Source organism: Lepidochelys kempii, chromosome 2 (genome assembly GCF_965140285.1).
Source record: "Lepidochelys kempii isolate rLepKem1 chromosome 2, rLepKem1.hap1, whole genome shotgun sequence".
In the NCBI taxonomy this organism is placed as follows: domain Eukaryota; kingdom Metazoa; phylum Chordata; order Testudines; family Cheloniidae; genus Lepidochelys; species Lepidochelys kempii.
In genome coordinates, this window is record NC_136381.1 from 91139214 (window position 1) to 91151810 (window position 12597).

Here is a 12597-nt window from a genome sequence, read left to right on the forward strand (position 1 = left end):
ATCTATGGATTTTGAGGTTTTATATCAGTGGTGGGCAACCTGCGGCCCATCAGGATAATCTGATTGCTGGCCACGAGACATTTTGCTGACTTTGATAGTCCGGAGGCACAGCCCCCCGCAGCTCCCAGTGGCCACGATTTGCTGTTGCCAGTCAGTGGGAGCTGCGAGAAGCAGCAGGCGATGTGGTGGCATCCGCTTCCTGCAGCTCCCATTGGCCGGGAATGGCAAACCGCGGCCACTGGGAGCTGCGGGGGGCCGTGCCTCCAGATGATCAACGTCAGCAAAATGTCTCGTGGCCGGCAATCAGATTACCCTGATGGGCCGCATGTGCCCCACGGGCCGCAGGTTGCCCACCACTGGTTAATATTGTTTCCCTATTAAAACACACACAATTTTTTTTCATACGCATCATCAGACTGCTTGTAGTTATTATTTTTCACCAAAATATTTTATCAGTATTGTGCCTCTGAATTGTAACATCTCCACCGAGTTTTGGAAATATTCTGAAACTTGTGCCTGTTAGAGCATGGTAGGTGCAAACATTTTGACGCCAAACCTATAAAAGGGTCTCTCACAAAACCTCATCCACATATAGTTTCAAAGGCTTAAAAATCTATTTGTCCTGCAGAGAAAAGTGTGTTTCTGTAGAAATTCAGTGGAATTCTCCCAACAGGGCAGGGGAGATGGAATTGTTACATCTGCATGACAGGGTAACACAATTTCAGGAGCTCTCTTCCCCTTCAGGCCGTATTTCTTTGCTATTGCCCTTGGGTCTGTCAGACTGAACCCTAACCCTGCATGCTTCGTGTGATTTTCCTAGTGCACACAAATGATATAACACCCTATGGCTTTTTAACAGCATGTTTGATGTAGGTGGCCAGAGAGACGAAAGAAGAAAATGGATCCAATGTTTTAATGGTAAGTCTGCACCACATTTTAATCTTGAATCTATTCTCTGCTGGGAGAGTTTCTGTACTGTTCTTTAAATTTTGTTTTACACTAAATTTAAATAAGCTGGTCCCTTTTTTCAAAAAACCATCTGTGTATTTTGTATTATTTTAGCAGTTCACTACCTCTTCTCCTCTTAAGTTTCTCTCACCAAATGAGGTGTTTAAAGCGAAACAGTCTCATCTGAACATAGATTAAAACTGCACATCACCATGTGACATTAATAAAGGAACCCAACATCACATATAATTTCTTCCAACATAAATTAGAGTACACACTGCAGACGGAGTTGTGTGGCGCCCTTGTGTGGCTGCATTAAAATATTACAATGTTGAGCTTGTTTGGGGTAAATGAAACATTCTGTTCTCTTTATTTTTTCTTCTGTGTGTTCCACCAAGATGTCACTGCTATAATCTTTGTTGTGGCCTGTAGCAGCTACAACATGGTAATAAGGGAAGACAATAACACAAACAGACTACGGGAATCCCTGGATCTCTTCAAAAGCATCTGGAACAATAGGTAAAAATAAATCTCTTTCTGGAGCATTAATGTAGTCAATAACAACAAAATTAGTATTTAGCACTTACATTTTTCTATTCATTGGTCAAGCATTAATTACTTAAACATTAGCTAATAATTTAAAAGGCTCAGTCAAGTACTTTTTCTATGTGTTATTATTAACATCTCTGTAGCAACTTACAGAAATTTCAAATAAAATACCTTTCCTTACTGATTGAGAAGCACTTTGCCACTTTAAGTTGCCAATGAATATGTACTTAAGTGCATACAGTGATAACTCACTAATGAGAAGCCCCCATTGCTAAGTATTTAGATTTTTTTTTGTTTAGAAAATGTCAAGACAGGACCAGAATGTTCCCTGGTAACCAATCTTGAAGCACCACCAACTGCACTAACCCCTCCGCAACACCATCTATGGCTCTGGCACGGGGCTGTTGCACTTACAGTACGTTGCTGCTGCACAGACAAGGCTACATCAGTTTCTCAGTATTCTAATAGGATCATAAAATTGAACAAGAAGCCGACAGGCCAGATGGTCCACCAGAACTTACAGATTCAGGCAGGGAGTGAGAAGGGCTTTGGAAAGGTCAGCAGCCACCACTTCTGTATTCCTGTAGTGTTAAGCTAAGGAAGTGAGTGAAACCCAGTTCTGCCATCGCTATGTTTGAGTGGGGAAGATCAGGATGTTCTCATATTTCAGCTCCATCTCCCCCTCAGGTGGGAGCAGATACACTGAGGATGTCCTTTCATCACAGCAGTATGGTAGCAGTAGCAGCAACCAACTTCATGCACGTTCACGGCACCAGTCTCAATACCACAAGAGCATACAGGCAGCGGCTCTTCTAAGAGTCGTCTCCTGAAAACAAGTCCAGTGGGACTGCACCCAGTTATAAGCAAGTAGCCCTGTTTAAGAACTTTAGCCACTGTTTGGGTCAGGGTTAGTGCATGACATGGGGCTTCATGATAGGTCCAGCTGACAGCATGATGTCACATTTCTTGTTCCCATCCCTAATACAGCCACAGAATCTTGCAGGGCATCATTTCAGGCAACTCCAAAATCTGGAGGGAGAGTAGTATATGAAATTTGGAGTTTGCCATTTACCAAGATGTGAAGTTATAAGGTTGTATTGTATGATAAGTGTATAATTAGATATTTTAACAGCTACCACAGTTTCTGTATCTAATCTAATTGTAACATTCTTTTAGATTACACTAGTGTTGCAGTCTCTGCAAATGATAGACATGGTATCTAGTATCTAGCCAGCAATCTGAATAGGTTTCTAATTGATAAGTAAAAATGAAATGCAACGTAAGATCATGAGAAATTACAAGACTTGATCTATCTATCTTTATGCTCCCGGGTGTGAGGAAATTGTCAGACTAGGTCAGGAAGAATTTTTAGCACAAATCCGAGTGGTGTGTGTCACAATAATAGTCTCGTGCATTATTGTGGCAGAATGGGGTTTACTTCTCCTGACTCATCAGGTACCATATAGGCCACTGTCAGAAGTAGGAGTCTGGTTTGGATGATCAGTTGGTCAGTTCAGATACAGCAATTTGTATGAAAAATGTACAAGATGGATAAATAACCTCCAATATTTCTCTATTGCTTTAGTAGAATATTTCTCTATTGCTTTACTGTGACATTTTTAGAAAATGTTAACACTCTGGTGCCTAGGGTTAGTGATTTGGTAGCAGAGGGTTAATCTATAAAATCTATATTTTAAACTTGTTCCCTTTGTTGTGGAAAACGAGTCACACCATCTGTTTGGTTCAAACAGTCTGAGGTCCTTTTATTTTAATACAAGCATGCAGGGAGAAGGACACAGAGATGGCCACATGCAGGTGCCACCTTCCTCTCTCTCTGTCCTGCCCCTATAATACCAGTCTTATATAGTTTTTTTACATTCAGGTCAAATGATACATTTCCTTAATTTTTTTTTATCACTCAGGCATTGTTAATAAAGCCTTATAAGGAGCCAAAGTAAACAGTTTCATAACTGGGGGTGGGCGTTGCATATAATGAACAGCTAGGGCCTTGAGCTAGGCTAGAGGTTGGCCTAGTTCGTTATCTGGGTCAAAATACCACGGCCCAGCATAGGCAAATGCTCTTAGCTTAAGCGAAGTCTTACAGGATGCTGGCCTATAGGCCTCTTGCATTACTGCTCTTGCCTATGCTGCATATAGTGCATAGATCTTGTCACAGAGTGGGATGGGGTCAGGTTCAACAGCAAGGTTAACAGCAATTTCCCCCACACCTTCATAAGCATCTAATATGTTTTAAATGCTATTAATATATTAACCAGTATGGATGTGAATTCAAGATAACTGAAATATTCGTTTTGCTTGGTTGTTTTTCTATTAAACTTGATGAAAAGAGCCTCACAGACCACACAAAATAGGAATAGGCCATTAAAGATTTCCTTTATGAAATGATTGTCCAATGGATATGTTAGAGTTGGCATCAACATCTAGTTTATTCTTCACAGGTGGTTACGGACCATTTCTATCATTTTGTTCTTGAATAAACAGGATATGCTAGCTGAAAAGGTCTTGGCAGGGAAATCAAAAATTGAAGATTACTTTCCTGAATATGTGCGTTACACTGTACCTGATGATGGTAAGATTTCGTAACTGTTGGGATTAAAATAGCAGGCATGATCCTTGTTCTCACAAGTACTACAAAGCCGCAGATTCTTTCAATCAAAATGATGATACACCACTGTGAAAAGATAGGACACATGCATATACGTACACAAAGGGAAAACTTAACTTGGGAAAGGTCTCTGCCCTATTTTATTTGTAAGCATCTGATCAGGTATCTTAGTTAGGTACAAAATTATGGTAGGATGGAATGAAGCAAATCATACCAAGCTTGTTTCTTCACTTCATTGCTTATTTCAGGATAAAATGAATTCTGTACCCAAAACAAATAGAGTTGACATGATCTGGAGGATGGAATTTCCTGTACTGAACAAGAACATTAAAAATTTGACCAATATGGCCCCAATTCAGCAAGATACTTAAGCACATAAGTAGTTCCATTGAGTCAGTGGAGACTCCTCCCATGCATAGTTAAGCATGTGCTTAAGTACCCTGTTAACTTGGGGATGAAAAAACACCTTATGAACTACTTAATTTGCTATATTGCGGAAATTGCAGATCCCACAATATTAAGCTTCCACTGCAGTTTTTATTTTAATTAGCTTACTTTGCACAGTTCACAGTGTTGCATACAGTTTGAGATTTGCAACACACACTTTTTCCCCCATTAGCACAGTAGAACTCCATTTATCCATGCTGACAGTGGCAGGGCTCTGACTGTCAGCCCCAGGCAGCGGAGCTCTGGTTGTCATCCCCGAGGGCGGGAGGGCAGGCTCCTGCTGTCAGCCACACACATTAATGTCTCTAATACAGTTGTAGCAAAATGTCTGGTTATCAAAAAAATTAGCAGGCATAACATAATACTTAAGTGTTTATATTGTTCTACCACTTTTTTCTTAAACAGATAGGTCTTATCTGGGTTTTCCAAATTACCACAATTAATTAAGGTCCATTATTACTTTTCTATCATTTTCCATGTCTTGTCCACATCTCGGCCACAATTATTTGACAATCAGTCTGCAATTCAAGTAGGGCCTGACTTATATAATAAATGGTCTTCAACATCAAAACTTTGTCAACAGATATGAAAGCAACAGAATGTTTAACTACTGAATTGCTATTTTCACATTTCAGTGTTTTCCTGTTACTAATTGCTAGGGGTTGTTAAAAAAATGTATTTGATATTGAAATAGTTTCTAATTATAAATAGCTCCTCGTGTGAAAAATATTTACATTGTTTTTAAAAAAGAGAACAAATTTACTTCTAAAGGTAAAATCTTATTATTTGTAAAGCCAAAGTACTGTATGTAGTAGCTTCATGGTGTTACACACTTAAGAGGCGTTTTTCAAATCAGCATATGGTACCCAGTTAAACCCAAACGCTGATCCATGTGAATAAAGTGATCAATGTGAGTAAGCATTTGCAGATTCTACAATCAGTTCCAGTGGTTTGTATGACCAATGTTACTGCTGTAAGCAATGTTCCCAATTTAACCAAGGAGCTGTTGCCCATAAAAAGCTGAGAAATAGAAGTTTGTTTATTTAAGATGGTTTAAAACAGTGGTTCTCAAACTTTAGCAACCTGAGACCCCCACTTTGATTTAAAAAAATTTGCAGGCCCCTAAACCCCCCGCTTAGTCCCAGGCCCTGCCCCGCTCCACCCCTGCCCCTCCTCTTCCATACCTCTTTCTGCTCCCTTCCCCAAGTGCACCCTGTCCCTGCTTCTCCCCCTCCCTCCCAGCACCTCCTGCATGCCACAGAACAGCTGTTCCCTGGTGTGCGGGAGGCGCTGGGAGGGTGGGGGAAGGAGTTGATCAGCAGGGCCCATGGACCAACTGGAGTGCCCTTGGGGCCTGGATCCCAGTTTGAGAAATACTAGTTTAAAATATTCTTTCATTTTGGAAGAACCAATTGTGAGTGTATTGTAGGTATATTGTTTTTTAATTCCTCTAGCAAAGGACTCTCTCTTATTTATTCCATCTCTTATAAAATATGCAAAATAACTCTCATTTTTTTCATTTATCTGATATAATTTATTTTTAATTAAACAGCAACGCCAGATGCTGGAGAAGATCCCAAAGTCACAAGAGCCAAGTTCTTTATCCGGGATGAGTTTTTAGTGAGTAATTTTAAAAACCTGTATCTAGTGGTATCATGGAGGTTACTCTCATCAAATACACTTGACAATATGGTCACATTTTACAAAAAGAGGGTGGGAAAAAATGCTTAGCTCTTTCATAGCTTTTTTCAGCCATACATTTCACAGCACTGAAAAAAAGTGAAGCATTCTTAGCCCCATTTTATAAATGGTGAAACTAAGGCACAAAGATGCCAAGTGACGCATCGTGAGTCAATGGAAGAGCCAGGAATAGTCTCCTGAAACCCAGTCTGGTACTTAGTCTACTGTGGACCCAGACTGCCTTCCTCTTTCCTTTTGTTCTCCATTGTGCACATGGCCACAGTAATATGGACCACTTCCACTTCTAATTTACATGATTTTTTTTGGTGGATTTATTTATCTATAAAAGCTTATTCTTGTTGCATGGCAGATTTCATTCACGTCTCTGTGCTGGCTGCGTGGCCTGTTTGGAGTTCAAAATCCGTTACTGGGGTCAACTCGTACGCTTAGCAACAGGTTTGTTATAGATAGGGCCCTACCAAATTCACACCCGTGAAATCTGGTCTTTTGTGTGCTTTTACCCTATTCTATACAGATTTCACAGGGGGAGACCAGCATTTCTCAAATTGGGGATCCTGACCCAAAAGGGAGTTTCAGGGCGGGGGTCACAAGGTTATTTTAGGGGGGTTGTGGTATTGCCACACTTACTTTTGTGCTGATTTCAGAGCTTGGCAGCCAGAGAGCGGTAGCTGTTGGCCAGGCGCCTAACTCTGATGGCAGCTCCCCACCATATCCTTTACTTCTGCACTGCTGCCTTCAGAGTTGGCAGCTGCTGACTCAGGACCCAGCTGTGCAGGCAGCAGCGCAGAAATAAGGGTGGCAGTACCATACCAGGCCATCCATCCTTCTGCGCTGCTGCTGGTGGTGGCTCTGCCTTCAGAGCTGGGCTCCCGGCCAGCAGCCGCCGCTCTCCAGCTGCCCAGCTCTGAAGGCAGCCCTAGTAGCGCAGCAGCAGCCGTGCAGAAGTAAGGGCAGCAGTACCGCAAACCCCCCTACAATAACCTCGTGATCTCCCCACAACTCCTTTTTGGGTCAGGACCCCACGATTACAATACTGTGAAGGTTCAGATTTAAAAACTGAAATAATTAAATTTACGGTTTTTAAAATCCTGTGACCAAAAATTGACCAAAATGGACCGTGAATTTGATAGGGCCCTAGTTATAGACTTGTCCGAATCCACCTAGTGGACAGTCAACAGTCTGTTGTAATAGGACCAAACCTTTGGATCCCACATGCTTCCAAGCCAGCTGGGTCTGGGCAGCAGCAGGTGACTCATTTCTAACTCTGGGCCTCCAAGGCACCTACCTCCCAGGTGCAGACCTCCCATCTGGGCCCCTTTCCTTGGGATGTGGGACCCACAGTCCAGCTGCCCTAGGCCCCTGAAACCAGTTCTCTGGGTTCCCCAGTCAAATATGCATGCTTCCCCACCAAAGTCCCCTCCAGGGGCACTCTGGATTATAGTTTAACTCTTTGGGGACACCTGGCAGGTAAAGTGAGGAACACAGGCTTGCACAGGTGTTTCAAAATACACAGTAACTTTTACTCTCAAAGCACACAAGAGTTACAGATCTGGGGATAAAACAACACCTAAACATTCTCTCTCCTGAATCACTTCTAGTGAGTGTTAAGGTCCAGCCCCTGTGTCAGGCGGGTAGGCCCCTCATGCAGTTCTTCTGTTTCCTTAGTTTTCAGAGTAGCAGCCGTGTTAGTCTATATCTGCAAAAAGAAAAGGAGGACTTGTGCCACCTTAGAGACTAACCAATTTATTTGAGCATAAGCTTTCATGAGCTACAGCTCACTTCATCGGATGCATTCAGTGGAAAATACAGTGGGGAGATTTATAAACACAGAGAACATGAAACAATGGGTGTTACCATACACACTGTAACGAGAGTGATCAGGTAAGGTGAGCTATTATCAGCAGGAGAGCGGGGGGGTGGGAGAGAACCTTTTATAGTGATAATCGAGGTGGGCCATTTCCAGCAGTTGACAAGAACGTCTAAGGAACGGGGAGGGGGTTGGGGGGGTGGGAATGAACATGGGGAAATAGTTTTACTTTATGTAATGACCCATCCACTCCCAGTCTTTATTCAAGCCTAAATTAATTGTATCCAGTTTGCAAATTAATTCCAATTCAGCAGTCTCTCGTTGGAGCCTGTTTTTGAAGTTTTTTTGTTGAAGAATTGCCACTTTTAGGTCTGTAATCGAGTGACCAAAGAGATTGAAGTGTTCTCCCACAGGTTTTTGAATGTTATAATTCTTGACATCTGATTTGTGTCCATTTATTCTTTTACATAGAGATTGTCCAGTTTGGTCAATGTACATGGCAGAGGGGCATTGCTGGCACATGATGGCATATATCACATTGGTAGATGTGCAGGTGAACGAGCCTCTGATAGTGTGGCTGATGTGATTAGGCCCTATGATGGTGTCTCCTGAATAGATATGTGGACACAGTTGGCAACGGGCTTTGTTGCAAGGATAGGTTCCTGGGTTAGTGGTTCTGTTGTATGGTGTGTGGTTGCTGGTGAGTATTTGCTTCAGGTTGGTGGGCTGTCTGTCAGCAAGGACTGGCCTGTCTCCCAAGATCTGTGAGAGTGATGGGTCGTCCTTCAGGATGTTCAGCTGGTGAGAGAGATTCATAAATTCCAAGGCCAGAGGGGATCACTATGATCATTAGTCCAGTGGTTCTCAACATTTTGGGGCTCATGGACCATTTGTAAACCTTGATGGCCTGACCCCCTGAGTCACTCCCCGACCTGATGCCCCCATCCCCCCTTGAGGGGTCCATTGGGCAGGGCTTGGAGGTAAGATTCCAGATGCTCTGGCCAGATGTGAACAGCTGGGAGTATGCCCCACTTGCAACTGATGGAAAGGGTGGTGAGCCTAGACCATGCCCAAAAACACGCAGTCCCTCCCCATGGATGGCAGAGAGTAATGGGGGATTTGGGGCCTAGAGGTGAAGTGAAGAGATCAGGGGACTTAGGGTATAGTGAGGAGGAGGACATTAGAGGGTCTTGTGGAGCTGGGGAAGGAATTGGGGGTAGCAGGAGGCTGGGGGAAGGGTATGGGGCAGAGGTGTATGGGGGAGGGGTGGTAGTCCAGTAGCTCTCGGAAAACACACAGCCCAGGGTAGGCCAAGTTTAAAGGGGGAATTTGTGGTGCTATGGGTAAATTAGAGGGGCTGGGGAAGAAAATCTGGAAAGCTGGGGGCCAGGGTGGGTGGTAGGATAGAGGAGATGTTGCCAGGCTGTGGGGCAGTGGGTACATCGGGGGCTGGTACTTACCAGATAACATGACACCATCCTCTCCTTCTTGGCTCCTGTCCTGTGGAGTTGGCTGGGCTCAGGTCCCCACTGCAAGCATTGCGACCTTGTGCACCAGGTTGCAATGAGACCAGCCAGCTCAATGACCCTTTGAAATATTCTGGCTACCCAATTTTGAGTCACACCCTAGAGTTGAGAAATCCTGCTGGTAAATTATTCCAATGGTTAATCACCCTGACAGTTAAAAATTTACCCCTTATTTCCAGTCTGAATTTGTCTAGCTTCAACTCCCAGCCATATGACCATGTAAGATCTCTGCTAGATTGAAGAGACCCTATATCAAATATTTGTTCCCCCAGCGAAGCACAGATTTTACTCTTACATAATGTTTCAGTCCCCTCTGCCATGTGACCCATACATCAGCTTCAGCACCCCAGTCAGGTGCCTGAAGTGTGAGATTCTCATCCCAGCTTTGGCCCATTTATAAAAGAGCCAGAACAGCATGAAGGGGGCCTAAATGTCCCCTCTCTGGCCAGAGGAGGATTCCCCCTGTTTAGCCACATCTGAAGACCATTTTAAGGCTGCCTTCTGAGGTCCATCTGACAAGTCTTGATGTAATGGGTGTGCCTGGGGCAGGACTAGGGCAGGAGTGTTTTGGGGTGGGAGCAGAGCAGATGGTGGTGCTGAGATTCCTGGCAGGCCTGAGTTGCTTCCTTAATTTAGAAAGGTTCCCAGGGCCAGTTATACCTGGAGCTACCCAGGATTTCAAGGGTGCTAATATGAGCCTAAACCTCCCCTCCCCCTGGAAGCACTGCACTGAATCTCACCTTGAGTTTATGGCAGATAATTTTCACATATCTATTCTTTCCATTATTCAGTCTAAAAGAAAATGGAGGAATCCAATCCTTTATGTGGATATTTAAAATGTCAGCCCGCTCAAGTGAAAGTTTTTCTAGTCAAAATATTCCTAAGGCATTGCACTGTGCCACTGTCAGTGGCAACAGGCGAGTAAGACTGAAGTAGTCATTTTACTTCACATTTTAAATACTGTTCTGAAGCAAATTAGAAAGAGAAACCTTGAACATTTTATGATTCAAAGAGTGAAGAAGTTTGTTTCATCTCGCTATCTTTGTTACACTTTTCTTTCCAATTTTATGGTCTGTATTTTTTATTGATTGATTGCTCTGCTCTGTTACATTTCCTGGAAAATCTGCCTTTATTACTTACACATTCTTTATTGTAATTTTGGTAGCCTATAGTTATGTTCACTAGTCTGGCACATCAGCCCCCTGCTACTGCTGCACAAGATGCTTTGGTAGCCTGTGAAAGTCGTGTCATCTTGTAGCCCTCTGTAACTGTACCTGGTACGCCGCAATTCTCAAAACTCTCCCTCTGCTGACCCAGGCTGCAGCTACCAATTCTATTTCAGATGATTGTATTAATTATACACAGGTTTATCACAGACTAGTTAAGAAAACGTGTTTATATTTAACAACACCTCTGACTAATATTTCTAAAAAGTATCAGAAGGTGGGCATTTCATTTTCTTGCTCTCATTTTCAGAAGTGCTAACTATCTGAAATCCCCACTGACTTCAAGTTGCAGGTATTCAGTACCTGTGAAAACTAGGCCATTGGTTTCCAATTTATGAAAACATTAGCTAGGTATGGCAGGAAGAGCTGTTTGTCTGGCTCACCAAGACAAGGCTGGAAATCCAGCTCTTTGCCTCAGCAAAATGTTTCTTTCCTTTCCAGGTCAGGTCACATGTCTAGTTCATGGCAGTATCTCCTATTTCACAAGGTCTCTGTTTCATAGGAAACTCGCCAGGCTCCTCGTCCTGTGCTTAATCACAAGACTATCCTTCCTCCTCACAGTGTTGAACCCAGCATTCATCAATTGTTTACAATTCTCCCAAAACAAATATTGATGTTTTGTACACAGGATTCTGCAACTGCTGATGTTTTACTTCAGTACAATGGGTCAGCCCTACAAAAACAGCAGCAGGGCAAATCTGGGTTATTCTGCTTTTTATTTTGAAAAATCTGAATAATTTTTTCTTGTACTTGAAGCAGCTACTGTCTGAATACGTTGACCTGTATTCCAAGAATAGCATATTTAGCTCCTTTCAGAAGAATCTGTTGTGTTCTTAATAATCTTGACCTGTTCATAATTATAGGGATTCAACATCAATATTTTTCTTGTATTCTAGCATAGTAATGGTGGTTCTTCTGCTAAATGTTATTATAAAGGTGTGTATTTTTCCTTGAGTTGACACTCACTTCTCTTAATAAAAGTCTAATATGACTCCTCATAATAGAGTTTTGAGTTGAAAATTCAGTAGATGGATAATCTCCTAAAATTATATGGTTGCTTATCTGCCAAGGCACAAAAAAGACTACATTTTGAAAACACATATTTTAACATGCTGCTGTAGAGTCCCAAATGTAACTTGGCATCACCAAAACATTGTGGTGAACTGGCTACTTTGTACTTTGCTTGGTGGAATCAGAAATTGGCTGTGTATAATAAGCACTATACTCCTAGAGGCTAATGGAGATTCTGTTGCTCAAATAGCAGGGCCCTGTGCTTTTGAAGTAGGAGGGATGAGTTCTGTTCTTTGTTATTACCATAAAGCTGTACATGACATGTATGATGCACACAGCATAATTACATGTGTGATGCACACAGCATCTCCACAGCAGGCTAGTGTTCACACCCCAGCTTGATTCAAACTGTATATTCATGTAGACAAGCTACATTGCTGATTTAAAACAAAAGTTCACAGTTTTGCCACTTGGGCACCAAAAAAAGAAAAATAAGTCCGAGGACAGATGCATTGCATAATGCAGTATTTGGTTATCAGCAGTACAGGTTATATATGTGAATGTGTACAAATAATATATAAAGTAGCAGCTCTTACAAAATACCCTTCATGCAGTTATACTGGGTATTTTAACCTGATAATACTGTGCATAATATTCTTTCTGCTAAAAACTTTCTGCTTATATTTTACCTGGTTTTTCCAACTCATAAATTGGAAATACTAATTAGGTCTTCTAGTCCTCGTAGTGCACCATTAT

General features: G+C 42.3%; 1 protein-coding gene across 5 annotated transcripts in view; it reads left to right on the top strand.

The window, feature by feature from the left end:
- The window catches only part of GNAL (G protein subunit alpha L), a 317300-nt gene that overhangs the window by 298530 nt on the left and 6173 nt on the right, over window positions 1–12597 (top strand). For all 5 annotated transcript variants that reach the window (XM_073331612.2, XM_073331614.2, XM_073331613.2 and 2 more), the window contains 4 exons: window positions 860–918; window positions 1347–1467; window positions 3957–4087; window positions 6123–6190. In XM_073331612.2, the coding sequence (XP_073187713.1) occupies window positions 860–918; window positions 1347–1467; window positions 3957–4087; window positions 6123–6190 (379 nt within the window). The remainder of the gene's footprint in view (window positions 1–859; window positions 919–1346; window positions 1468–3956; window positions 4088–6122; window positions 6191–12597) is intronic.